Source organism: Neovison vison, chromosome 11 (genome assembly GCF_020171115.1).
Source record: "Neovison vison isolate M4711 chromosome 11, ASM_NN_V1, whole genome shotgun sequence".
NCBI lineage: Eukaryota > Metazoa > Chordata > Mammalia > Carnivora > Mustelidae > Neogale > Neogale vison.
The window spans coordinates 23,972,826-23,998,717 of NC_058101.1; the positions used below are offsets into that span (position 1 = coordinate 23,972,826).

The 25,892-nt window shown below is 37.3% G+C and overlaps 3 protein-coding genes across 3 annotated transcripts in view; all 3 read left to right on the top strand.

Moving 5' to 3' along the window:
* Window positions 1-10,741, top strand: part of NMU (neuromedin U) — a 203,180-nt gene extending 192,439 nt beyond the window's left edge. Inside the window, exons 9-14 of the mRNA XM_044225929.1 lie at window positions 928-957; window positions 1,049-1,099; window positions 2,670-2,744; window positions 6,038-6,091; window positions 7,141-7,180; window positions 10,716-10,741. Of these exons, the coding sequence (XP_044081864.1) occupies window positions 928-957; window positions 1,049-1,099; window positions 2,670-2,744; window positions 6,038-6,091; window positions 7,141-7,176 (246 nt within the window). The 3' untranslated portion in view covers window positions 7,177-7,180; window positions 10,716-10,741. The remainder of the gene's footprint in view (window positions 1-927; window positions 958-1,048; window positions 1,100-2,669; window positions 2,745-6,037; window positions 6,092-7,140; window positions 7,181-10,715) is intronic.
* A 12,300-nt stretch (window positions 10,742-23,041) lies between these two features.
* On the top strand, window positions 23,042-23,988 carry LOC122919216 (PHD finger-like domain-containing protein 5A). The gene has a single exon (XM_044268108.1). It carries the CDS (start codon window positions 23,071-23,073, stop codon window positions 23,401-23,403), a length of 333 nt encoding a protein of 110 aa, XP_044124043.1. The 5' UTR covers window positions 23,042-23,070; the 3' UTR covers window positions 23,404-23,988.
* Window positions 23,989-25,317: 1,329 nt separating this feature from the next.
* The window catches only part of PDCL2 (phosducin like 2), a 28,930-nt gene continuing 28,355 nt past the window's right edge, over window positions 25,318-25,892 (top strand). The window contains exon 1 of the mRNA XM_044225930.1: window positions 25,318-25,344. Coding sequence (XP_044081865.1) covers window positions 25,318-25,344 — 27 coding nt within the window. The remainder of the gene's footprint in view (window positions 25,345-25,892) is intronic.

A 25,892-nucleotide genomic window follows, 5' to 3' on the forward strand; every position in this document is an offset into this window, starting at 1 on the left:
CAAGTTGGTTTTGGATAAGATACAAATAGTTCAGGGCACCTGGGTGGCTCAGTGGGTTAAGCTCAGGTCATGATCCCAGGGTCCTGGGATGGAGCCCCACTTTGGGCTCTCTGCTCAGCAGGGAGCCTGCTTCCTCCTCTCTCTCTGCCTGCCTCTCTGCCTACTTGTGATCTCTGTCTGTCAAATAAATAAATAAAATCCTTAAAAAAAAATAGTTCAGCTTCTGAACTGGGAGAATTTAGCGACACTAATAAGGGAGTTTACAGTCATCTAATATAAACAATATTTAATTAATTTCCCATTTATTTTTAAAAATTTTATTTGTTTATTTGACAGACAGAGATCACAAGTAGGCAGAGAGGCAGGCAGAGAGAGAGAAGAAGGGAAGCAAGCTCCATGCTGAGCAGAGAGCCCAAATGCGGGGCTCGATCCCAGGACCCTGAGATCATGACCTGAGCGGAAGGCAGAGGCTTTAACCCACTGAGCCACCCAGGTGCCCTTTCCCATTTATTTAAGAGCAATATATGCTTAACCAGTTTCAGGCTTGTATTTTATATATAACATATGTGTCACATATTTTTAAAGATTAAAAATGATTTTATGGGGACGCCTGGGTGGCTCAGTTGGTTAGGCAACTGCCTTCGGCTCAGGTCATGATCCTGGAGTCCAGGGGTCGAGTTCCGCATCGGGCTCCCTGCTTGGCAAGGAGTCTGCTTCTCCCTCTGACCCTTCCCCTTCTCATACTCTCTCTCTCTCAAATAAATAAATAAAATCTTTAAAAAAAATGATTTTATGTTATAAACTTTATACTACATATAGTATATGATTATAATATATTGCATAATATAATAATATAGTATTTTATTTATTATAATCTTATAATACGTTATATATAAGATGATATTTATTGCTCTCTTTTTTCAATAGGAAACAGATGAAAAAGATAATACCAAAAGGGTAAGGTGATTTCTGTAAATACATACACTAAAAAATAATAAAAGAAGTCGGTAACCATTTATAGTAAATCTCACTTTTTTTTTTTTAACAGTTCTTATTTCATTATTCAAAGACACGGAAGCTGGGCAATTCAAATGTTGTGGTAAGTTGTAGAATTACTTCTTATTAGTAATTGCTAGTATTTTTTTAAATCTGTTTTTGCAGTTTATCTAATAGAACTAGATCAAAATTCGTGTTTTTCCCTTTAAGAGTTTATATGTGAATAAACAAATGGAATTCAATCTTCATTACACATTTCATTTATTTTATATTTTACTAACTACATGTACGTTAAGTTTATTCATTCACTCAACAGTTGTTTACTGAGTATCTATTCTGTGCCAAGCACAAGTCTAGGTACTATAAATGTAGCAATAAAATTAGAAAATTAAAAAAGAAATCCCTCCTGTTATGAAATTTATATTCTAGATACAAAAAAAGGGCACAAATGATTAAGTAGAACATATTGTTTTAGAAATCAATTAGTACAAGGAAAAACAAGATTTAACCAAAATCATTTTAAGAATGACTTTAAATGATGATTGCCAAGAACGTCATTAAATATAATTAGAAATATCCAGTACTATTCCTCAGCTCTCCTTATTTAATTAGGCTTTTAATGTGAGAATTTACTAAGATTAGTCAGATACCAGTAACATGAATTCAGTTCACTCCCAAATTGGTGGTTTTAGTGGTAGTTTTTCTTTTTATACAGATGAATTTTTAAAATGCTATTCTGGTGTTTCAATCTAAATGCTTAGTAATTATTCAACCATAGTATTCCTTCTATGCTTGTGATTCACTCCCATGGCCCAATTTAGGGAATGAGGAGCACAGTGAATTTTAAACATAGGTGTACCTCTGAAAAGGTAGCAGTATAATAAACTCAGTTTCAAATGTTTGTCATATTGAATATTCTTATGTATGAGGAGTTGAATGGTAGGTTGAACTGGTTAACAAATCACTGTTAGATAGGGCTTAAAGTAATCCAGTTGACAAATGAATTTAATATTTGTGAGAAGGTTCAATCCAAGCCATGCCTTTAAAATGAAACTATCGGAGAATCCCATGTCTCAAATAATACTTTCATTTCCTTCTGCTTGACATCTTTACATTTTGAGAAAATGTATTTTAGTCCCATTTTTCACGATCAATGACACGTTGGTCACTTTTTGTGTCCCCTGTTGTCTTGTTCCATATGTTCAGTTTTAAATACAAAATAACCTTTGTGAAGGAGGATCCCAGATGTGCGTATACAATAATCTTCCAGACAAAACATTTTCATAGAAGAAAACTGATCCTCACAGAGTTGGTTCCATTGGTCCAAACCATTTTGCATAAGTCTGGAAGCATCTCAGAGATGCTGGTGGGTGATTGACTTGCCAGCAGCTGATGACGGAGCTGAGGCCCTAAGGAAAGCATTTCTCCAGCCTGATGACAAGGATCCTAGCACAGACCCTACCACATTTCATTCAGTCTCTTGGCTTATTCTCCACATTCTTTGAAGTGTTCTCAAAGAGCTACATCACATAACATCTTTCTTGTTCTTTTTTGTCTGGAGCAAGTAGAGTGGGGTAAAAGCAAAAGCAAAACCAAACAAATAGGAAACCATCTTTATGCCCAATGCTGAGAAGCTTTCGTGCTCATCACGTGTGTGTGTTCGTGTCTCTCAGTCGTCTGTCGTCCATCCGCTACTGCAGCTTGTTCCTCAACTGCATGAGAGAAGAATGAAGAGGTTCAGACTGGACGTACGTAACACAAACTGCATGCTTGCTTCGTCACTCCCTGTGGGGCCCTGAATTCCCAGTTGTGGTGATGTAGAAGACACTGTCTCAGGACAAGCCCGATATAAGTGTTTTCACTTATATTGGAGGATCTAAGTGAGGAAGTGTTTTCACTCAGGAGGAAGAGAATCGTTCCTGCCGCCCTTAGTACTTCCCCTTGGATTCAAGCTGAGAGCAATGAGGGAAGCTGGGGTTACACGCCCTTCCAAGGGCCATGACCCTCCCAGTGAGAAAACTTTTCTTGGTTCAAGGAAAGGACACAACAGCGTGCCCAGTACTTGGGTTGGAACAGGAGGGAAGGTGAAAGACCTTTCGCCACCCCTCAGTGTACAGGTTGGCTGTTGGCTACGATGAGAAGCTTTCTACCCAAGTACTAAAATGTTGGGAAGGGTAAGGTGTGTGAAGGAAATAGATCAGAAACTAAATGCAGGCATCTTTAATTTTCAGTTAACAGAAATATAGCCTCAATCTAGTATCTGTGTTTAAGAGGAATACAACTGAGTTTTAACTAGAGATTGTGGAGTTTTTATTGTCATTTTAAAAGAATTTTTAATTCTTTCATTGATGAAAGTTTCTAGATATTACTTTTGAGTAATACCTTACATTGTCATAATGCATTTTAGTTTTAAGTCTTATGTTATCTCCATTTATTCTTTTGGCAATTCTGTTAGTACTTATGCAAGTATTGTTATCCCCAGTTTACTAAAAGGGAAACAACTCAGAAAAAAGGTGTTTCCAAAGATCATGCTAGTAAGTGAGATTAGAGATTACAGCAGAGTTTTCTGACTTCTTGTCTAGGCAAATACTTTTTTCACTATGCTTTCTTTATTGTCTAATCTTGGAATTCTTCTTTTATTTCTTTAAAGGATTTTAAGTGATCTCTACACCCAACATAGGGCTTGAACTTACAACCCTGAAATCAATAGTTGCACTCTCCACCGACTTAGCCAGCCAGGCGCTCCCACATACTTCTATTACTTTATTGTTAGATTTTCCCTTAATTTAAGTACCATGTTAATTTTATTCTTAAAATACTACCAACAAACGGTCTTCAAATACCTTTAAAAATGCATACAGTCTAGGCAAATAAATTCATCAAAATTTATTTTTATGATCGCTATTTCCTTCCTAAATTCTTCACATTCTTAAACTAAGCTTCCGTCAGGGAAGACAATATCTGCTACCAACTTGAATAAGAAAGGTAAGAGGAACTGTAATAGCCTCTTAAAAAAAAAATCAAATTCGTTGTCAAACAAACTTCCTAGAAGAAATATATGCTTTTTTGAATTAACTTTTACTTTCTGAAGACTTTGCTTGACTGATGAATAGTTTAAGATTTCAATTTAAAGATGCAGTTTCTTAAAACACACCAACAAATGACTAGTTTATTATATCACTTTGCTGTCATTATTTACCAGATCTAAACACTCAGTATTGTGGCCATTTCGTACTTTGTCTGAATGTTCCACCTTGAGCAAAATTGTATTTCCAGAAAACTAGCTGAATATGTAACCTGTGACTTAGCAGTATGACCTGTTGGACAAATAACTCCTTAAAGTATTTTGCAACAAGCCAAGTTTCATAGGAACCGATGAAAGAAAAGAATGTAAGTCATGAATAATTAAAAAAAAAATTAAAGTAGAATGTTAGCTTTGTTGGGCCTAAGTTTCCTAATTTTAAAACAGATTTTTGATAGTGAAATGTTTTGTGTTCTTAAGGAAAATGAGTTTTCAGATTTGGGGCATCCAAATACTTTTCTTAAATGTTCTTTGCTAGACATCCTCACTTCCATCCTGACATCTTACTTATCTCTACTTCCTAAATTCTTTCTCCAGTAAGACTAAACAGACCTGTATGTTTGGGCTTGAAAGTTTTAAAATTTGACACTATTTAAGTTACATTTTCCTTGTCTTTTTTTTTTATCTGTTTAATGTAACATACATAACTTTTCTTATACAAGCATATAAATATATAGTTTCTATGTGTGCATTTAAAAATATTAAGTAATTTGAGGGAGTTTGTAGTCAGGATGAGAATTAGGTACAAAATATTGAGAATTTAAAATACATTTCTTGTAAAGCAAGGATTTCAAAGGTTTTTTTTCAAATTTTTTATTTATTTTCGTAATCTCTACACCCAATGTGGGGCTTGAACTCATAACTTTGAGATCAAGTCACATGCTCTTCCGACTGAGCCAAACAGGCACCCCAAATTAATATGGGATTTCAGAATTTTAATAGATGTCAGAGCCATTTCTTAGAATTTAAAATTTGATTATACTTATAGAATAATTTCAAAAGGACTTGATGACATATTTCATAGTGATTGCCATCCTGATACTGCTATAAGAAGTAGTTGTTGAAATAGAAGCTATGAGAACCTATTTTATGGAAACCATAAAACGTTAAATCTTTTCCATTGTTTAAAATGAAATGCTTTAAGAAAAGAAGCAACTTCAAAATAACATCCATTATGAAAAATTGGTGTGTTCTTGGTTTTTTTTCTTATCATTTCTGTGAATATGATTATACTGGGAAAATCTAATCTAATAAAATCTACTAATAAATAAATAATCTACTAATAAATAAATAAATCTAATTTATTCAAGTCTCCTTGAATAAATATCGTTTACCAAAATTGTCCTTCAATTTCAATTTCAATTTCAATTCCTATAGAAACATAGTGTATTTTAGGTCTGACACAATTCTAGTTTATATTTTTCCCTGATCATGTGTTAGCACATACCATATGTATTTTAAGGAAACTATTTTGTTTTAACAAAATGCTGAGAGGAGATTTTAAATATAGTTAATTATCTATGAACTTTCATCTCTCATTCTACTAATTGATGAATACACATACAACTAACAAAACTTCCTAGAAGCTGTTACATTGATAAGGAATTTATTTTATTATTTTATTTAAAACAATTTTTAAGTGAGCTCTACACCCAACATGGGGCTCAAACTCATGACCCTGAGATCAGGAGTTGCATGCTCTACCGACTGACTCAGCCAGCTGCCCCTAGGGAATTATTTTAAAATACAACATTCTGGTGATATTGCTAAGTGAAAGTTCCTCGGGTATACATTCAAAGATTACTTATTGATAGGAATTTTATACTCAAGTCCTTGATTCCTTCCTCGTTTAATTATGGTAGTTGAAAATAACTTGGAGCTTCACTAAGAATTCACTAAGAATTTGCACTTATTTTTACTGTTAGTTTTGATTTGTAATGCCCTCATTTTCTCTTCCAGGAAGAATTCCAAGGTCCTATTGCAAGTCAAGTTCGAAGACAGTTTTTGTTCAGGGTATGCAAATAACATATTTAAAAAAAAAAAAATCACTCAACATTTAAATTGGAAAAAAAAAAAATACCCCGACTATGCACTTCTTTACATTAAGTTTTTATTTATAGATATTTGACATCAGGTGCTCTAGTCTGAGATTCACTTCTTCCCCCACCATATTGTTTTAATATTATGGTAGCTCTGATCTTTTCTCTAATCCTCTCATGTTTGTAAACACCCCAAGTGACATTCAGATATTAAACAGTTTATTTCTATCAAATTTCATGTGCAGTGAGTGAGTGTCTGAAAGATGCATTACTCCTTAAGTTCCAAGGAATCATTTACCGAATATTTGATTCAGGAGAGTAGAACAGTTATGATTATTTTCATAAGTTTTTAAAAGTGAAAGAATCAACTATACTAGAGGCTATAAGTCAACAAAACTTTGTAATTGCATTTAATATTTTGCTTGTCCAAATTGTGTAAGAAATGTGAGTTTTTTTCTAAGCAGCTTTATTTTCTAAAATGTTTGTATCCTTACTACATTATCAGAGATTTTTTTATTCATTCATTTAGCAATTTTTTAAAAATTTCTACTGGGTGCTGGGCAATGTTGCAAAGATTAGAAGCATACAGATAGGATTCCATTCTTATGCTGTAAGAGTTCACAGTCTAATACAGGAAACTGATAAACAAATAAAAAATACTATGTTAAATGCACCTTCAATCCAGGCAACTGGTTTCTGGAAGAAAGGTGTTTAACCCAGGCCGGAGAGTAGAGGAGGTACAGAGAAGGCTTTAAGAGCTGAATTTGAAGAATCAACAGGAATTAGCCAGTGAAATAGTTAACTAAGGAATTTCAACTTTAGTGTTGGGCTAGGAAGAGCCATGCAGCGAGATTTGCATTTTGGAAACTAATTTTAACAACAATTTAGAGAATGGATGGAAGGGAGAGCAAAACTAGATAAAAGAAGATATAATAATTCCCATAGAAATCATTAGGTTGATTTGTATGAAAGTTAACTTCACTCTTAGTTACACTGATTTATTTTTTATTTATTCTTTTCTAGCCACGCAATGGAAGACGATCAGAAGGTTACATTTAAAATGGTATGTACTTCCCAATTCAACCCAGTGTGAAAATTTCTGTCATTTTCAGATATTCACAAATTAAACCATGCTCAGTATATTTCTATTACTTGACTGCATGGCTGCATTAATATTCTATATACATACTATTGTTACGGGGCAGTGGGGGCTTTATATGATGGAAAATGTCAGTATTTTAGGACCAGATTTGCTTTGTCCATGTTGTGTGTTCCTTGAACTATGTCACAGTAGTCCTGTTGGGTTTTGTAGACATTGACCTTATCATCATTTATTGCGCAGGTAATATGTCAAGAATTGTGTTCTTATTGTAGTAATCAGTGTCCACAATAATGGGCCAGAACTTACAGGCTGAATGCATTTCTGTCTTCCAAGTGACCTGTAGTCAAAGATTCTTTAGAAAAGTTGTGATTTACCACTTCTAGAGAACTAAGAAAATGTGGAAAGACAGGAGAACATGACTTCTACCTCGGAACTTACAGAATTTCCACATCAGAGCTGTAGATAGAGTAGATATATGGGTACTACATATTTAATACTACATTATTAAGTACTACATATTTAATAAACATGTTAATCCTAATATCTTACTAGGTTGTGAATTTTGAAATTAGACTCAAATTCAGATTGATAAATTTATACCACACAAATAAAAGTATATTTTGTTAACTTCATGTAGTCTTAATGTAGATTCTGTACTTAACATACTTTTGCATATATTTTTTCATAACACTATCTCACCCTTAAATACATAGTTAGCTTAAGAACGTTCGGCTCAGGTCATGGTCTCAGGGTCCTGGGATCGAGTCCCGCATCGGGCTCTCTGCTCAGCAGGGAGCCTGCTTCCCTCTCTCTCTCTCTGCCTGCCTCTCTGTCTACTTGTGATCTCTGTCAAATCAACAAAATAAAATCTTTAAAAAAAAAAAAAGTTAAAATTCTTAGTATTTTCTCATAGAAACAAATATCAAAATGAACTATTTCTAACTAATGAAGATAATACCAAAATTATACAATATCCAGAAAACAAAGAGATAATAAAAACACTGCATGTTAAAACTTACGGGATTCTGCCAAAGGCATATTCAGTGAAAAATTCAATGCTTTAAATGCTATCAAGCAAGAAAGAATGAGTGAATTAAGGTTTTAGTTAAAAAACATAAATAAATAAACAAACCAGGGTGAACCTCAAGACAGCAAAAGGAAGAAAATTATAAAATGAAAAATGAAATTAAAAAATTACAAAATAGTTAAAAAGAAAAATTGGTAAAGCAAAATCTAATTATTTGCAAAAAATAAAATAAAATAAAATAACCTAATTAGCCTAATGTAATAACCTAATCAAGAAAAAAAAGACCTAATAACCTAATCAAGAAAAAGAAAAAGAAACCATAAATGTACAAATATACAAATGAAAGTAAGGAAATTGAAACAGATATAGAATAAATGAAAATCACAAAACAGTACTTTACAAATCTCTATGACTATCAGTTTGAAAACCTAACTAAAATGGAGGATTGTCTAATAAAGTAAGTACTACCAAAACTGATGTCAGAAGAAAGAAAAAAAGAATACCTCTGAACAGACTAATAGGCATGGAAAAAAAGTTGAAAACATTATCTAAAAACTTCCCCCTCCAAAATACTAGACCAATAGATTTTGAATTTTTACAACTCAGAGATGGAAGAAAATCTCAAAATATTTTTTATGAAGCCAGAAAATACTAATATCAAAACCTTATAAAAATAATATCAAAAAAGGAAAACTGGAAGTCAATCCTATTTATAAATATCAACGTAAAAATGTTAAAGAAATATTAGTAATTCGTATTATTATTAGTATTCGGCCGTATTTTAAAAATTTTTTAAATTCTGTAACTCCATAAAAGTGAAGTTTGTTCCAACAACTCAGGATGGTTCAACATTAGGAGGTCTATTAAAATATTTTCACCATTAGAAGAAAAATTATTTGATAATTTCAGAATTCCACATCAATGTCTGATGTTTTAAGAGAAATATCTTTTTTTTTTTTTTTAAGATTTTATTTATTTATTTGACAGAGATCACAAGTAGGCGGAAAGGTAGGCTGAGGGTGGGGGTGGGGGAAGCAGGCTCCCTGCTAAGCAGAGAGCCCGATTCGGGGCTCGATCCCAGGACCCTGAGATCATGACCTGAGCAGAAGGCAGAGGTTTTTAACCCACTGAACCACCCAAGAGAATATCTTATAGAAAGAGATGAATCTTTATTAACGTTATGTAATGGTCTCAAAGTCAGTAACAGGTTTTTTGTTTGTTTGTTTTTAAAGATTTTATTTATTTATATGCCAGACAGAGATCACAAGTAGAGTAGAGAGGCAGGCAGAGAGAGGGGGAAGCAGGCTCCCTGCTGAGCAGAGAGTCTGATGCGGGGCTCGATCCCAGGACCCTAGGATCATGACCAGAGCTGAAGGCAGAGGCTTTAACCTGCTGAGCCACCCAGGCACCCATCAGTAACAGTTTTGATAGTAAAACACTTTGGAGAATTTCTGTTAATGTCAGGAGCAAAGCAAGAGTACTCCGTCACCTTTTATTTAATGTGGTTCTTATACATTGGCCAATTCAGTTAGATAAGAAATGAAAAAGCCAAATATACTGAAAATGTGAAGAAAAAATTTAGTGTGCTCTCGAACCTAATTAGGAACTTAAAATTTCAGACTATATTTGGCATTAATTTCTGTTTCAGCAACGAGCAGTTCACATCAGAAACATGAGCAAATATATTCTTAATTCTTTTCTTTTTTTTAAGAAACTAAGAACAAAAGGATAATGGAAAAGAGGCTATCTTTTATAATATTACAATTGTAGAGACATTTACAAGGTACACACAAAAACGTTTAATATTAAATGGAAAAAATGTCTGTGCTTGTAACACCAAACCAAGTGGTAGCGTGCTCACAAATATGAAATAGAATTCAATCCGTGATTTGGTTAATTTAGGAAAACTTCTGAGGAAAATAGCTTGATTTGGATTGTTTTCAAGATTAGGGCTTACATGGACTAACTCACTTAAGATTTCATTTTATTTTGTTAATAGCAAAATAGTTCAATAATCATTTTTTCTTTGTTTTTCTCATCTGATTGTCTGAGGTTTTACATTGTCCTGGGGACTTATGTTTACTTAGAAAATGGTTAGACATAAAATAGAGTGATTTAATTGCAAAACCAAAGGAAATAAATACATGAGGAATAACTGCAACTTTTGAAATATTTTATTCATAAATCTTATTGGCATCAATGAACTTTAGAAAACCACTTTTATATAATAATATATATGTATATATATAAATACTGTAAAATTTTGGAAAATACAGACATATAGAATAAGTGGTCTATCAGAGAGAGATTGATAGCTAAAAATATACTGACTGAAAAATAGTTGAGCTCTCATGTCAATTTTATCAGACCTGAAGAAATATTTATAGAAATGTCTATATGCTAACATTACATACATACACCTTCACATACTTCTACTTGACTTTAAATTTAATTTTTCTTTTTTTGCAGAAGCAGTACGAGGGAATGCAAAATGTTGACATTTTGTTTTCTTCTCAGAAAAAATGCTTGCTAAACTTACCATGTGTGAGAATCCCTGTGTTGTAAACATTCTCAATAAAAGTTGGTTGTAAGTATAAATGTTTAACTTGTAAACAATTTTAAAAGCATCCTAAAATAAGTTTTTCTTTTAAATCTGTTTTTTTTAAAGATTTTATTTATTTATTTGACAGAGAGAAAGTGAGAGATCACAAGCAGGCAGGCAGAGAGAGGGGGAAGCAGGCTTCCTGCCGAGCAGAGAGCCCGATGTAGGGCTCGATCCCAGAGCCCTGAGATCATGACCTGAGCCGAAGGCAGAGGCTAACTCACTGAGCCACCCAGGTGCCCCAAAATAGTTTTTCTTATGTAATAAAGCTCTAAATAATGATATTCCTTAGATCCCTGCAGTTTTTGACAATACAGTTGACCCTTGAACAACATGGGTTTGACTGCAAGATCCAATTATACATGGACTTAAAAAAAAAAATTTTTTTTTAAAGATTTTATTTTGGAGTAGAGAGAGCGCACGTGCACAAGCAGGGGGGGGGGTTGGGGGAGGGAGAGATAGTATCCCAAGTAGACTCCCTACTTAGCTGGGAGCATAACTTGGGGCTTGATCCCACAACCCTGAGATCATAACCTGAGCTGGAACCAAGAGTTGAAGGAACACTCAACTGACTGAGCCACCCAGGTCCCCCTATTTCCTATTACTATTTTGTTGATAACATTTTCTTCTCTCTAGCTTACTTTATTGTAAAAATACAGGATGCAATACATATAAAAAATTTGTGCTCATCGACTATGTTATTATAAGGGTTTTGGTCAACAGTAGGCTATTAGCAGTTAAGTTTGGGGGATTTTCTCCAGGGGATCCTCCCAACTCCTTTGTGGTTCAGGGTCAACTGCACCGACATACCTGTTCTTTTTTTTTTTTTTTTTTTTTTAAGATTTTATTTATTTATTTGACAGAGAGAAATCACAAGTAGATGGAGAGGCAGGCAGAGAGAGAGGAGGAAGCATGCTCCCTGCTGAGCAGAGAGCCCGATGCGGGACTCGATCCCAGGACCCTGAGATCATGACTGAGCCGAAGGCAGCGGCTCAACCCACTGAGACACCCAGGTGCCCCAACATACCTGTTGTTTTGTTATTTTTGCTAAAGACACTCAGAAGAGATTTGAGTTTTAATGAGCTATTTTATAGTTCATCCTGTTTGGATTTCATCAGTGACAAAATCACCAGCTCTTATAAATACCTTAGTGTCCAGTAGCTAACTATCTTAGAATGAGACTAGCAACTGAAACTACACTAGTTGGAGAATTTGGCCATGATCCATCCAAATAGTCCAATAAGCAAGTTCTGATTTATCTATTATAAAAGAGATGTCTGAGTGCTACAAACATATCAAGAGAGTTAGCTTTTTCTACCAACTGATAGTGTTCAATTTATCTTAAAATTAGTCATTTCACCCTGCAACATCTGAAAGACAACCAGTCTTGTCCATTACCAGAAAGAAAATCTCACTAGCAGGGGATCATGAACACACTTGGAAAACTTTTTACATCAAATCAGTGTTTATTGGACACAGAACTAACCTCAGATGGATGCTGAGATTATGTGCCTTCAGGTTCCCCTGGATTTTTCCCTTCTGACCCCCCTCTTGGATAACCTCCTCTACCACCAAGCAGGCTGCCTGATAAGAGGAGGTTGGCTCTAGAGTGGAGAGGATTGTCTTAAATTCTTCAGGGTAGAGGACCTCACAAAGCTTTATCTTACTAATGCTGATCAATAATTACAGCTTAAATTATGTCTTTTACTAACAAAGTCCCTGAATTTCACTTCTTGTCAACCTGTGCAAAGAATGTAAGGAAAGAAGGAAGAAGAATACAAAAAATTTTAAAAATGAATTGCTTTGAAAGATGGGGACTTGAGAGGATCGAGGTCTCCTGCTCTAAAGCCACAAATATATAGAGCAACATTAGCTGGTGCTACACACAGTAGTAATTCAACTAGCTTGGATTTTGGATTGTCAAAATAAAAAGGAGTGAAAGATTAATTTAAGCAGTAGTTCCCAGAGCCTCTTAAAAATACAGAGAGACTTAGGTCATTTACATTTTTCAGGGATCCCAGGATATTAAAAAAAAAAAAAAGAAGAAGAAAAGAAAAAGAAAAAAGGAAAAAAAAAAAGGAAGCAAAAAATACCAAAACATGGTTACAAAAATTGTGGGATGTTTTAAAATATTTTATATTTAACAAATTAATATTTAGTATACAAACACAACAAAATATATAGGCTACCAGGAGTACAGGATTTGTATTACATATTAACTGGGCACTGCACATGAAGAGGTCTAATACTGAACCCAAGTTTAAAAAAACATTTATTTTTTGCTAAATCCTATCAGTATATCCCTGTGACCATGTATATAACCTCATTTGGTGATAATATCAAATGTTTTCCTGACATTCCTGGCAGCTCCCAGTGAACATCCTCTCCTTAACCCAACCACCAAGGAACCCGACTGTCTAGGTCTCCTACCTAAAGCCAGAGCTCCTGTCTTGGAAGGCAGTGGGTTTTTAAGATGGCGGCGGCAACCCATTTGAGAATCTGATGAAATCTCTAGTCCCCAACCCCCGATTCCTCCCTCCTTCCCCAACCAACAAATGTACATATAAAACAAAATTATGTACAACTGGGGCTGTAGGCTAGGGATCCCGTAAAATGCATCCAAATATAGGCTATGGGCTCCAGGTTAAGAAGCCTTCCTCTGGAAGGTTCTCTCCCCCAGGATTTTGTTATTTCTCCATGAAGACGGTGCTCGGGGGTTGAAGGGTGCCAGAGGCTCAGAAACAACTTGGTGATTTGGTGGTGGCGGAAGGAAGGGTGGGAAGAGTACAAGCAGCAGCACAAGACCGTGAACAGTTGAAACACCACTTGGGAGAGATGCCCCCTAACTGGCTTATTCTAACGCACAGCTAACTCCCCAGCTCCCGCCTCCATGTTGCCTGGCAACAGAGCTGCGCACGCGCACGTGCGTGCGTAGGAGGCCCTTGTTCTCCCCTCCCCTTCCCCTTGGGTGGTGGAAACCATTAGGCTTACGGCCCCCCTGCCTCCACCTTGAAGGAGATTTCGGTGTGAGTCAGGAGTTCGTCGCCAGGGGCAGGACGACGCTGGCACGCAAGGGGCGAAGGGGAACACCATGCAGGTGGGCACCCAGGGGAGTCACCGGCTGGGCCTCCAGTGAGCACCAGGGCTGGGGGCGGCCCACAACGGGTGGGTTCTAACATTTGTTCTGGTACGAGCTAAAGTTTGCGTGCGTCTCAGTCGAGGTTTCAGGGAAGTCCGAACTGACTCGAGGAGAACGCCATTTTTCAGCGCTCAAGACAGGTTTGTCTGTGGGGGGAAGCATTCGGAGTTGTTGGGGGTGGTGGTGTGTCACGCCCGAGTCCTTGGAGCTCGTCTGCTGGACTGTTTCTGACTTGAGAACTAGACCAGCAACTTTAGCCTCCGTGGGACGCAGTGGAAGTCCTCTGCTCCCCGGCCTTTTAACAAGATCGTAACGGAAACCCAACAGCTGCATTGTCTTGAGAGAGACCAACTGTCCTCGGAGTTTCTCAGTTTCTCCTACCTGATGGCGAAAGCTCTGTTCGGCTTCCCTGTGTTCCTCAGAAGGAGGCTCCTCTGTGTAAAGCTTCATTATTAATCGGAAGCCTGTGTCTTCGTTTCTTCTTTGACCAGGGTAAAAGGTCCACTTGGTGACTCTCAGAAACAGCTTCTTCCCACCTGCTCCCCAGATGAAAACCACTGTGGTTTTTCTTGTTTTACCTATTTATTTTTATTTGCATATACTGCATAATTCACTCGGATATTTTGAATATGTTACATATAATTTTTTAAAAGATTTTATTTATTTATTTGACACAGAGAGAGATCATAAGTAGGCGGAGAAGCAGGCAGAGACAGAGGGGGAAGCAGGCTCCCTGCTGAGCAGAGAGCCTGATGTGGGGCTCCATCCCAGGACCCTGAAACCATGACCTGAGCCACCCAGGAGCCCCAGTTAATATAATTTTTAATGGATTGTCCTTTTGTTTTAATAATAGATTCCTAGCAAGTACATTTTGTCCAGTCTGTAAAAAGTTGCAAATTTGTCTGTATTTATACCTCTCTTCAAGAAATAGGCCACATATGATTGAGAGTGAAGTTAATAGCCCGTTAGCTTTTGTTCATTTATTCATTGATTTATTCAGCAGTCAGTAATTCAGTGTTTATGTTTCGTTTTGGACTTACTCTGAAAGAGTTTACTGTGAGGGAATAAGAGGGAAACAGATGTAACTATTTGTGGTATGATCAAAGCCATAATAGTTTTAACAAATAGATTGTGGTACCTATTTCTATCGGATAAAATTTCATAGATAATTTCTAAAAGTGAAGGAAAGAATAGACTCGGGAGCCTTTACTGTTAAATTCCATTGCACTGAACTCCTGGATCAGTTAAGGAAGAGCAGAGAAGGTATAAATAAAACCATAAGAAAGTGGTATCATGAGTATCAAGAAAGATCATTTTAACAAGAAAGGAATGACAGAGTTTCTCCAGTTGTGCTTAAGAGATCAAATACAGTGAATATCCATTGAAATGAACAACATGGAGCTTGTAGGTGACATTAGGTAGAGCACTTTTGAAAGAATTGGAAGCAAACTTGGGAGTGGATTGAAGAGTTAATGGGATATGGGAGTGGTTACAGCTTATGCAGACAATTGTTTCAAGAAGTTTAACTGCGAAGGGTGAAAGAGAAGATGGTAGGGAATGTCAGGTGCAGAAGGAGTTTTTTAAGTGGGGGGCGTCTGGGTGGCTCAGTCAGTTAAGGAGTTTTTTAAGAAGGTAGTGCTGGAATTTCTGATGATAATGAGCTACACTTCTGTGCGTACAAGTAAAAATGCTGGCTAGCATGTAAAACATTTCCTTCAAAGCGTCAAAGGGATGATATGATAGTAAGAAACTAAGAGACAAAAATTGAAGGGAAATTGGAAAACCAGGTAAATGGATTTCCACAGTTCCAAAGCAACTTTTGCCTTGAAGTCATTAGCAGTCTGTGTGTTGATCCTGGGTGTAATCACAGGGTGAGAAGGAGCCAAAGGAGTATGGACCACCAAAGAATGGAAGACTAACTAATAGGCATAGGAACAAGAGATAAACTCATGTATAGGAGAACTGAGAGGAGGTTGTCTTGATGCTCAGTGGAAAGGGGAGAAGAAGAAAAGAAATAATACCTGTCCCCAAGAAGTTGTGGCCCACGACAGCTCTCACATAGATTACAACCTAAGGCGTATTGTCTGGGTGGTCTAGCGAGACTCAAATTATGAATTTGGTATATATTAGTTATATACTTACTGCCCATGATGCCTGAAAGAAATAAAAAATCCTCTGTGTAGGAGATACCTTTATCTTAGGCCTCAGAGAATTGCCTCAGGTAAGTTCTCAAGGACTTCAAACAAAAATCAGTCAAAAGTAACTAAGCACATAAAGGGAACAGGGCTCCATGAACATGAATGAACAGAAGACTTTTGCTAGAATGATCAGAAGCAGGTTATAAAACAATTATGTTTCTTAGTTTAAAAAAGTAAAAGCCTAGACTGAGATTATCTGCAGGGAGTAGTGAGTTTAAAAATTTGATTAAAATACACCTATACACTACAATGAATAATCTAAAAGAAAATTAAGAAAGCAATCCCCTATATATTTGCATCAGAAAGAATAAGGTATTTAGGAATAGGACACCTGGTTGGCTCGGTTAAGTGTCTGTCTTTGGCTCAATCCTGGGGTTTCAGGATTAAGCCCTGCATCAGGCTCCCCCCCACCCCACCCCAGTGAGGAACCTGTGTCTCCCTTTCGCTACTGCTCCCTCTACTTGTGCTCTATTTCTCTATGTCAAATAAATAAAATCTTTTTATTTTTTAAGATTTTATTTATTCATTTGACAGAGGCAGGCAGAGAGAGAGGGAGAAGCAGGCTCCCTGCTGAGCGGAGAGCCCGATGCAGGGCTCGATCCCAGGACCCTGGGACCATGACCTGAGCTGAAGGCAGTCTTAACCCACTGAGCCACCCAGATGCCCCTAAAATCTCTATTTTTAAAAAAGATTTTATTTATTTATTTGGCAGACAGAGATCCCAAGTAGGCAGAAAGGCAGGCAGAGAGAGTGGAGGAAGCTGGCTCTCCATGGAGCAGAGAGCCCAATGCGGGGCTCGATCCCAGGACCCTGGGATCATGACCTGAGCTGAAGGCAGAGGCTTTAACCCACTGAGCCACCCAGGCACCCCAATAAATAAAATCTTAAAAAAAAAAATAAAACAGTAGGAAACCACTGCACTCCTTTTAGAATGGCCAAAATCTGGAGCACTGACAACATCAAATGCTGGCCAAGATGTGGAGGAACAAGGACTCATTTATGGCTGGTGGGAATGCAAAGATATATAGCCCTTGAAAGACAGTTTCTTATAATATTATACATACTCATATCATTCAATCCAGCAATCACATTCCTTGGTATTTACCCAAAAGAGTTGAAAAGTTATATCCACACAAAAACCTGCACTTGGGTGTTAACAGCAACTTTATTCATATTGTCAAAACTTAGAAGCAACCAAGATGTCCTTTAGTAGGTGAATGGATAAATTAAACAAATGTGGTATATTCAGAAAATAGAACATTATTAGTGCTTAAAAAGAAATGAGTTATCAAACCATAGAAAGACCTAGAAGAACCTTAAATGCATATTACTAAGTGAAAGAAATCTATCTGAGAAGACCATAAACTGTCTGATCCCAACTATATACCACTTTGGAAAACTATGGAGACATTCAAAAGATAACTGGTTGAAAAGGGGGGAAGAACAATAGCCAAACTATGGAAAGAACCTAGATGTCCATCAACAGATGAATGGATAAAGAAGATGTGGTATATATATACAATGGAACACTATGCAGCCATCAAAAAACAAAATCCTGGCATTTGCAACAATGTGGATGGAACTAGAGGGTATTATGCTACGCGAAAGAAGTCAATCAGAGAAAGACAATTGTTGGATCTCTCTGATACGAGGAATCTGAGAAGGAGGGCAGGGGAGTGTGGGGGGTAGGGAGGGAAAAAATGAAACAAGATGGGACCAGGGAGGGAGACAAACCATAAGAGACTCTAAATCTCAAGAAATAAACTGAGGGTTGCTGGGAGGTGGGGTGGAGGGGCAGGGATAGGATGGCTTGGTTATGGATATTGGGGAGGGTATGTGCTATGGTGAAGGCTGTGAATTGTGTAAGACTGATGATTCACAGACCTGTACCCCTGAAGTAAATAATACATTATATTTTAATTTAAAAAATTCCAACAATGAAAAGACAACCCAATTTAAAAATGGGGAAAAAAAAAAGAAGGGGAGGAGGATGAATAGGCAGAGCACAGAGGATTTTTAGTATAGAGAAAATAGACTGTATGGTACTATAACGATGAGTACATCATCATGCATTTTCCCAAACTCATAGAATATACACCCAGAGGGAAACCACAATGTACACTGTAGACTTTGGGTGAGTATGATGTGCCGATGTAGGTTCATCACTTGTGAAAAATGTGTTATTCTGGTGGAGGATGTTGGTAGTGGTAGCAGCTGTGCGTATGTGGGGCAGAGGTATATGGGAAATCACTGTATCTTCCACTGAGTTTTGCTATGAACCTAAAACTGTTTAAAAAATAAAGTCTTAATAAAATAAAAAATTGTTGCTGTTTTATTTTGGCTTCTTAAAAAATGTTGAATCAACATCCTATTTATTAAAGATTTTATTTATTTGCTAGAGAGAGAGCACAAGTAGGGGGAGCAACAGAAATAGAAGAGCAAGCAGACCTCCTGCTGAGTGGGTACCCTGACTTGGGGCTTGATCTCAAGACCCTGGGATCACAGCCCTAGCCAAAGGCAGATGCCTAACTGACTGAACCAGCCAGGTGCCCCTTATTGTGACACCTGTGAAGAATTTGCTTTAAACAAAGTTACCACTCTGGTGAAGGATATTGTTAATGGGCGAGGCTATGCATATGTGGGTACAAGGGTATATGGGAAATCCCTGTACCTTTCTCTCAATTTTGTTGTAAACCTAAAACTGCTCTTAAACAATTTTCTTTATTCAAAAACAAAAGATTTTTTTTAATGGGTAAATTTTCTGCACAGCAAAGGAAACAGCAAAACAAAGAGGCAATCCACGGAATGGGAGAAGATATTTGCAAATAACAATACAGACAAAGGGCTGTTATCCAGGATCTATAAAGAACTCCTCAAACTCAACACACACAAAACAATCATGTCAAAAATGGGCAGAAGACATGAACAGACGCTTCTCCAATGAAGACATACAAATGGCTAACAGACACATGAGATAATATTCATCACCACTAGCCATCAGGGAGATTCAAATCAAAACCACATTGAGATACCACCTTACACCAGTTAGACTGGCCAAAATTAACAAGACAGTAAACATTGTGTTGGAGAAGATGTGGAGAAAGGGGAACCGTCTTCCACTGTTGGTGGAAATGCAAGTTGGTGCAGCCACTTTGGAGAACAGTGTGGAGATTCCTCAAGAAATTAAAAGTAGAGCTTCCCTAGTACCCTGCAATTGCACTACTGAGTATTTACCCCAAAGATACAGATATAGTGAAAAGAAGGGCCATCTGTACCCCAGTGTTCATAGCAGCAATGGGCACAGTTGCCAAACTGTGGAAAGAACCAAGATGCCCTTCAACGGACGAATGGATAAGGAAGATGTGGTACATATACCCAATGGAGTATTATGCCTCCATCAGAAAGGATGAATACCCAACTTTTGTAGCAACATGGATGGGACTGGAAGAGATTATGCTGAGTGAAATAAGTCAATCAGAGACAGTCAATTTTTATATGGTTTTGCTTATTTGTGGAGCATAAGGAATAACACGGAGGACATGGGGAGCTGGAGAGGAGAAGGGAGTTGGGGGAAATTAGAAGGGGAGATGAACCATGAGAGACTGTGTACTCTGAAAAACAATCTGAGGGTTTTGGAGGGGTGGGGGGGGGTGGGAGGTTGGGTGAGCCTGGTGGTGGGTATTAAGGAGGGCATGTATTGCATGGAGCACTGGGGGTGGTGCATAAACAATGAATTCTGGAACACTGAAAAGAAATTTAAAAAATAAAAATTTTTTAAAAACGGGCAAAGAATTTGAATATATATATCTTCAAAGAAGATATACAAACGGCCAACAAGCACATAAAAAGCTGCTCAATATCATTGTTAGAGAACTCTAAGTCAGAATCACAGGGACACCTAACTAGTTTAGTCAGTAGAACCTGTGACTTGATCTCGGGGTTGTGACTTCAAGCCCACATTGGGTGTAGAGTTTATGGTTCAAAACAAAACAAAACAAAACAAAACAAAAAAACAGCAGCAGAAGGGGAAGGGGAAGTTGTTTAAAAATAAATAGGGACACCTGGGTGGCATAAGTTAAGCATCTGACCGAATCTTCGTTTTGGTTAAGTCATGATCTCAGAGTCATGAGATTAAGCCCCATATCAAGCTCCATGCTCAGTGCAGAGTGTGCCTGGGTTTCTCTCACTCTTTCTGCCTCCTGCTTGTGCACATGTTCTATCCAAAATAAATAAATCTTTTAAAAACAAAAATAAAATTCCCAGAGGCCACACTTCTAGGGTAACAATTATCAAAACAGAAAATGTCAAGTGTTGATGAGGATGTGGAGAAATTTAAATCTTGTGGGTTTGCTGGAGGGAATGTAAAATAGTGCAACTGCTGTGGAAAACATTAGGGTAGTTCCCCAAAAAGTTAAATGTAGAATTATCATTTGATCCAGCAATTCCACTCCTAGGTATATAGTCAAAAGATTTGGAAGGTACTCAAGCATACTTTTGTACATTGATATTGGAAACAACCCAAATGTCCATCAGTGAATGAATGGATAAACAAACTGTGGGGTATACTTAAAATAGAATATTATTCAGACTTACAAGGGAAGGAGATTCTGATACGTGTTTCTACATGGGTGATCTTCGAAAACATGCCAAAGGAAATACACCAGTCACAAGAGGACAAATACTGTATGATTCCACTCATCTGAGGTAAACTAGGACAGTCAAATTCATAGAGACAGAAAGTAAAATAGTGGTTACCAAGACTAGGGTACAGCTCAGGAATGGGGAGCTATTGTTTAATAGGTACAGAATTTGATTTGGGGATGATGAAACATTCTGGAGATGAATAATGGTGATCATTGTATCACAGGGTGAAGGTACTTAATGCCACTAAAGTGTACCTTTCAAAAATGGTTAAGGTAGTAAATTTGATATTATTTACATTTGCCATAGTAAAAATTTTTGGTGAAGAGCTAAATGAAAAGTCTTGAAATGAAAATGTGCAATAAAAGGAATAAAAACTATCGGTGGATAGGTTTATCAGGTCAGTATGGAAATATGGAAAGATACAAAAATTAATAAATAAGGAAAAATCTGGCATTTCAAGTTGGATTTCAGTTGTAGAGTTGAATTTTCCAGTACTTTTAAAAGATGCCATTCTACAATTTCTAAAAGCCCAGTGAATCCACATAGCATAAATGAAAGAAGTACATGAAGGGAAGGAAAAATTCTCTATCTTCAAAATCTTCCAGCTGGACTAAATTAAATTTACATAAGATAAAATAACAAGAGAAAAAAACCCACAGTGTTATTATGTGCACATGGAGACCCAATGATGATACTGAGATTTTTTTTTTAAGATTTTATTTATTTATTTGACAGATCACAAGTAGACAGGCAGGCAGGGAGAGGGGGGGAAGCAGGCTCCCTGCTGAGCAGAGAGCCCGATGTGGGGCTCGATCCCATGACCCGAGCTGAAGGCAGAGACTTTAACCCACCGAGCCACCCTGATGCCCCGATGATACCGAGATTTAAAGAAATGATGGAGGCAGATAGTTTTTATACTTTCTAGATAGAGACAGTAAATCTGTGAGGAATTGACAAAGAAAACTTTGGGAACTTCAGTTAGTAAGGAATTCTAAACAGAATTTGGGCTATGGTAGTAAATTAGTAAAAAGGACCAAGGGTTATTAATACAGGCTTCTGGGCTCTAAATTTCCCACATTTGGTGATAAGGATGTCTCTTTACCTCCTGTTGCTGGGAGGGTACTTTTCACCTGGAAGATTTATTTCCTGATTTCAGGGAGACAGAAGAGTCTTGGGTGTCCTTGCATAAGTCTGTCTCTCTCTCTCTTTTTCTTTTTTTTTTAAGATTTTAGTCTCTTTTTTCTTTTTTCATTTGTTTTGTTTCTTAAATTCCACATATAAATGAAATAATATGGTATTTGTCCCCCTGATTGACTTATTTCACTTAGCAGTATAGCCTCTAGGTCTATCTGTGTTGTTGCAAATGGCAAGATTTCATTATATTTTATGGCTGAGCAAAGAAAAATTATTTTTATAAAGAGAGCAAAATAAAAACATGCTGAAGGTATTTGAGAGAATAATGCCGTAGCAAGTCTTGACTAAGGGGAATTCTCAAGGTTGAGAGGGAGAGTGTTTCCACATGGATGGTCTGAAATTCAACAAGGAATGGAAGAAAAAGATGGTAAATAATGTGAGTAAATCTAAGGAAATGTTGGCTAATTATAACAGCAATATTAAAGATGATAATGTATTATTAAGAAAAAAATACGGAAATAGAACGAGTTACAGAAGGGTAACTTATGGCCCCTCTCCCAAAATTCATGTTGAAATATCCCCAGTGTGATGGCATTTGGAGGTGGAGTCTTTGGAAGGTAATTAGGTCATGAGGGCGGGAATTACTCATGAATGGGATTACTGCCCACAAAAAGAAGAGGCCAGAGAACTAGCTTGCTGTCTTTCAGCCATGAAATGCTGCAAGGAGAAGGCAGCCATCTGCAACTCAGAAGAGGGCTTTCACCAGGACCCAACCATGCTAGCATCCTGATCTCTGATTTACAACCTTTAGAACTGTGAAAAATAAATTTCTGTTGTTTATCAGCCACAGTCAACAGTAAATTTGTTACAGCAGCTTGAACTAAGACAGTAACATGTAAGTTGGAAAAGGGGTACGTGGAGTTGATGTATTATAAACATAAAACAGAAAGGACCAACAGAGAAGCACAAAATGAAATGGTAGATCTAAACCTAGTATATCCATATTTACCTAGAATGTAAATGGACTCTATGCTCTAGTTAGAGACTTTTAGACTGGATTAAAAATAAACAGCTCTATGTTTCCGGTGGCCGGCTTGCGCTGGAACTATGGCTAAACATCATCCGGATTTGATTTTCTGCCGCAAGCAGGCTGGTGTTGCCATCGGAAGACTGTGTGAAAAATGTGATGGCAAGTGTGTGATCTGTGACTCCTACGTGCGTCCCTGCACTCTGGTGCGCATATGTGATGAGTGTAATTATGGCTCTTACCAGGGGCGCTGTGTGATATGTGGAGGCCCTGGAGTCTCGGATGCCTATTATTGTAAGGAGTGCACCATCCAGGAGAAGGATAGAGATGGTTGCCCAAAGATTGTCAACTTGGGGAGCTCTAAGACCGATCTCTTCTATGAACGCAAAAAGTACGGCTTCAAGAAGAGGTGACTGCTGGGTGGCCTCCCCACCACCCCCTGCTACTGCAGCTGCCACAAAAGATAGCGACCACCACCAGCGCAGAGGGAGGAGAGCCCTCGTCCACGGCCCCCCTCCACCTTTCCTCCTCTTACCCAGACATGTGATAGCAACAGAAAAGGAATCTTCAGCCCCCACTCTGGCAGACCAGAGCGGAGAATTGATAGATTGGCTCATGGTTTTTCTTGAATTCAAGAAACAAGCATGTTTTCCAAATGGCTATGTTCTCTCTACACTAAGAGCTGCTGCTGCTGCCGCTTCTTTAACACCAAGAGCCTCTGAAACAGGAATGATACCATCTCAGTCTCCTGTTTGAGGAATTAACTGTGACGCTACCACAGTGAGAAGCCTGTTCTTGGCAGCAGCCCTGAGGGAGGAGACATCTGCCGGGTGGGGGGGTGCTCTCGAACAATCAGCGTGGGCACTGAGTCTTGTAACACTTAGCAGGTGCTGCCTGTTCATGTTATTTTCCTTCTAAGAACTTGGAAACCCTTTCTGTTGCTGTTGTGTTAATAAAGCAGGTGTTTCTTTTCTGGTAAAAAAAAAAAAAAAAAAAAATAAAATAAACAAAAACCCCTAACTATATGCTATTTATATGTCTAAAACATGTAGATACAGTTGAACATAAATGGATGGATAATCCACAAAAGGGAAAAGGAAGTTCTGCTTTTGAGTTATAAGTAACTGTGAGCTTTGAGGAACACTCACTATCCACAAAAAAAAAAAAAAAAAAAGCCACAACAAATACAGTCTGCAAAAAATCTTGTATGTAAACGAAGGGTTATTGGAGGGGAGGTGGGTGGGGAGATGGGATAACTGGGTGATAATGGGCATTAAGGGCACGTGATGTGATGAGCACTGGGTGTTATATGCAGCTGATGATTAACTGAACTCTACATCTGAAATGACGTACAGTATGTTGGCTAACTGAATTTAAAAAAAAAAAAAACCCACAAAACTTGTATGTAGTCTTGCTGCTCTCATAGAGTCTCTGGGAGCTGCTCCACTCCCAAACAGACAAATGAGGGTTGAGCCCTGAGTGGGAAGTAAGACTATGTTGTGGGTGGGAATATCCAGGATCCAGGCTAAGGGGTCACCAGGGTCAGATCAACAGAGGCAGGATTCAGGACTGGAACTACAAAGAGCTGAGAGGTGGAGAAAAACTGAAGATGTGTAGGCAGCAAGGAAGGGTTCCCTGAGGCCTGAAGACCAAAGCAACACATTGACCTTTGGAACAATCGAGGTTTACAGGAGAAACTCTCTATTATCAAAAGTCCTCTAGGGAGGTATAAGAAGTATGATGAGTGAGAAACAGTACTCCTGGTTAACAATGAAGCATACCCTCTTTGAAGAAAATTTGCAGTATAGCCAGAAAACACCCACATTTTAAAAGAAATATGATCTCACATTTTAGAAGAAATATTATCCCAAAATAATTACATAAGACTACTACAAATGCTAAACAAAGGCAAGAAATAACAAATTTAGATTCCTAAGGACTGTAATTGCCCAATACAAAATCCCTGTCATGAAGTGTTCAAAGAAATAGAAAGTGAGATTACAAAGATGAGTTTATATAGGAAACTATTAAGAATGAACAAATAGCCCAAGTATCCTTCAATAGGTGAATGGATAAGAAGATGTGATACACACACACACACACACAGAGGGAGGAATATTATTTAGCCATAAAAAAGAATGAAATCTTGCCATTTGCAATAACACAGATGGCTCTAAAGAGTATAATGCTAAGTGAAATAAGTCCAAGAAAGACAAATACATTATTTCACTCATATGTGGAAGTTAGAAACAAAACAAGACATCAAAAAACAGACTTTAACTATAGAGAACAAACTGGTAGTTACTGACAAGGAGGTGAATGGGGAGATGGATGAAATCAGTGATGGAAAAAGAGTATACTTATCATGGGGCATCTGGGTGGCTCCGTCAGTTAAGCGTTTGCATTTGGCTCAGGTCATGGGATTGAGCCCCATGTCTGACTCTCTGCTCAGCAGGGAGCCTGCTTCTCCCTCTGCCTCTCCCCCGGCTTTTGTTCTCTCTCCCTCTGTCAAATAAATAAAATCTTTAAAAAAATATATACTTATCATGATGAACAGTGTGAGTAATATATAGAATTGCTGAATCACTGTATTGTATACCTGAAATTAATGTAGCACTGTATATTAACTGTAATGAAATTAAAAATTTAAATGAATGAACAGAAAAATGAAATACTTTGATTAAAATACAAAAAAAAGGAATGAATAGATAAAGGAATGGAAAGGAGCTTGTAGAAATAGAAACTATACTTGTAGTAAAAAGATGAATGGGCCTCTAATTTTTTGCTGAATACTAAAGTTTCTAAGTTTTTCTATTATGAATACTGCTGTGGTAAATAGGGGAACAGGAGTTTTGTTTTTTTTTTTTACATCTCTGATTATTTTTTTAATAAAGATTTCTAG

Coding starts and splice junctions, on each gene's coding strand:
- LOC122919216 (XM_044268108.1), top strand. CDS start 23,071: ATGGCTAAACATCATCCGGATTTGATTTTCTGCCGCAAGCAGGCTGGT.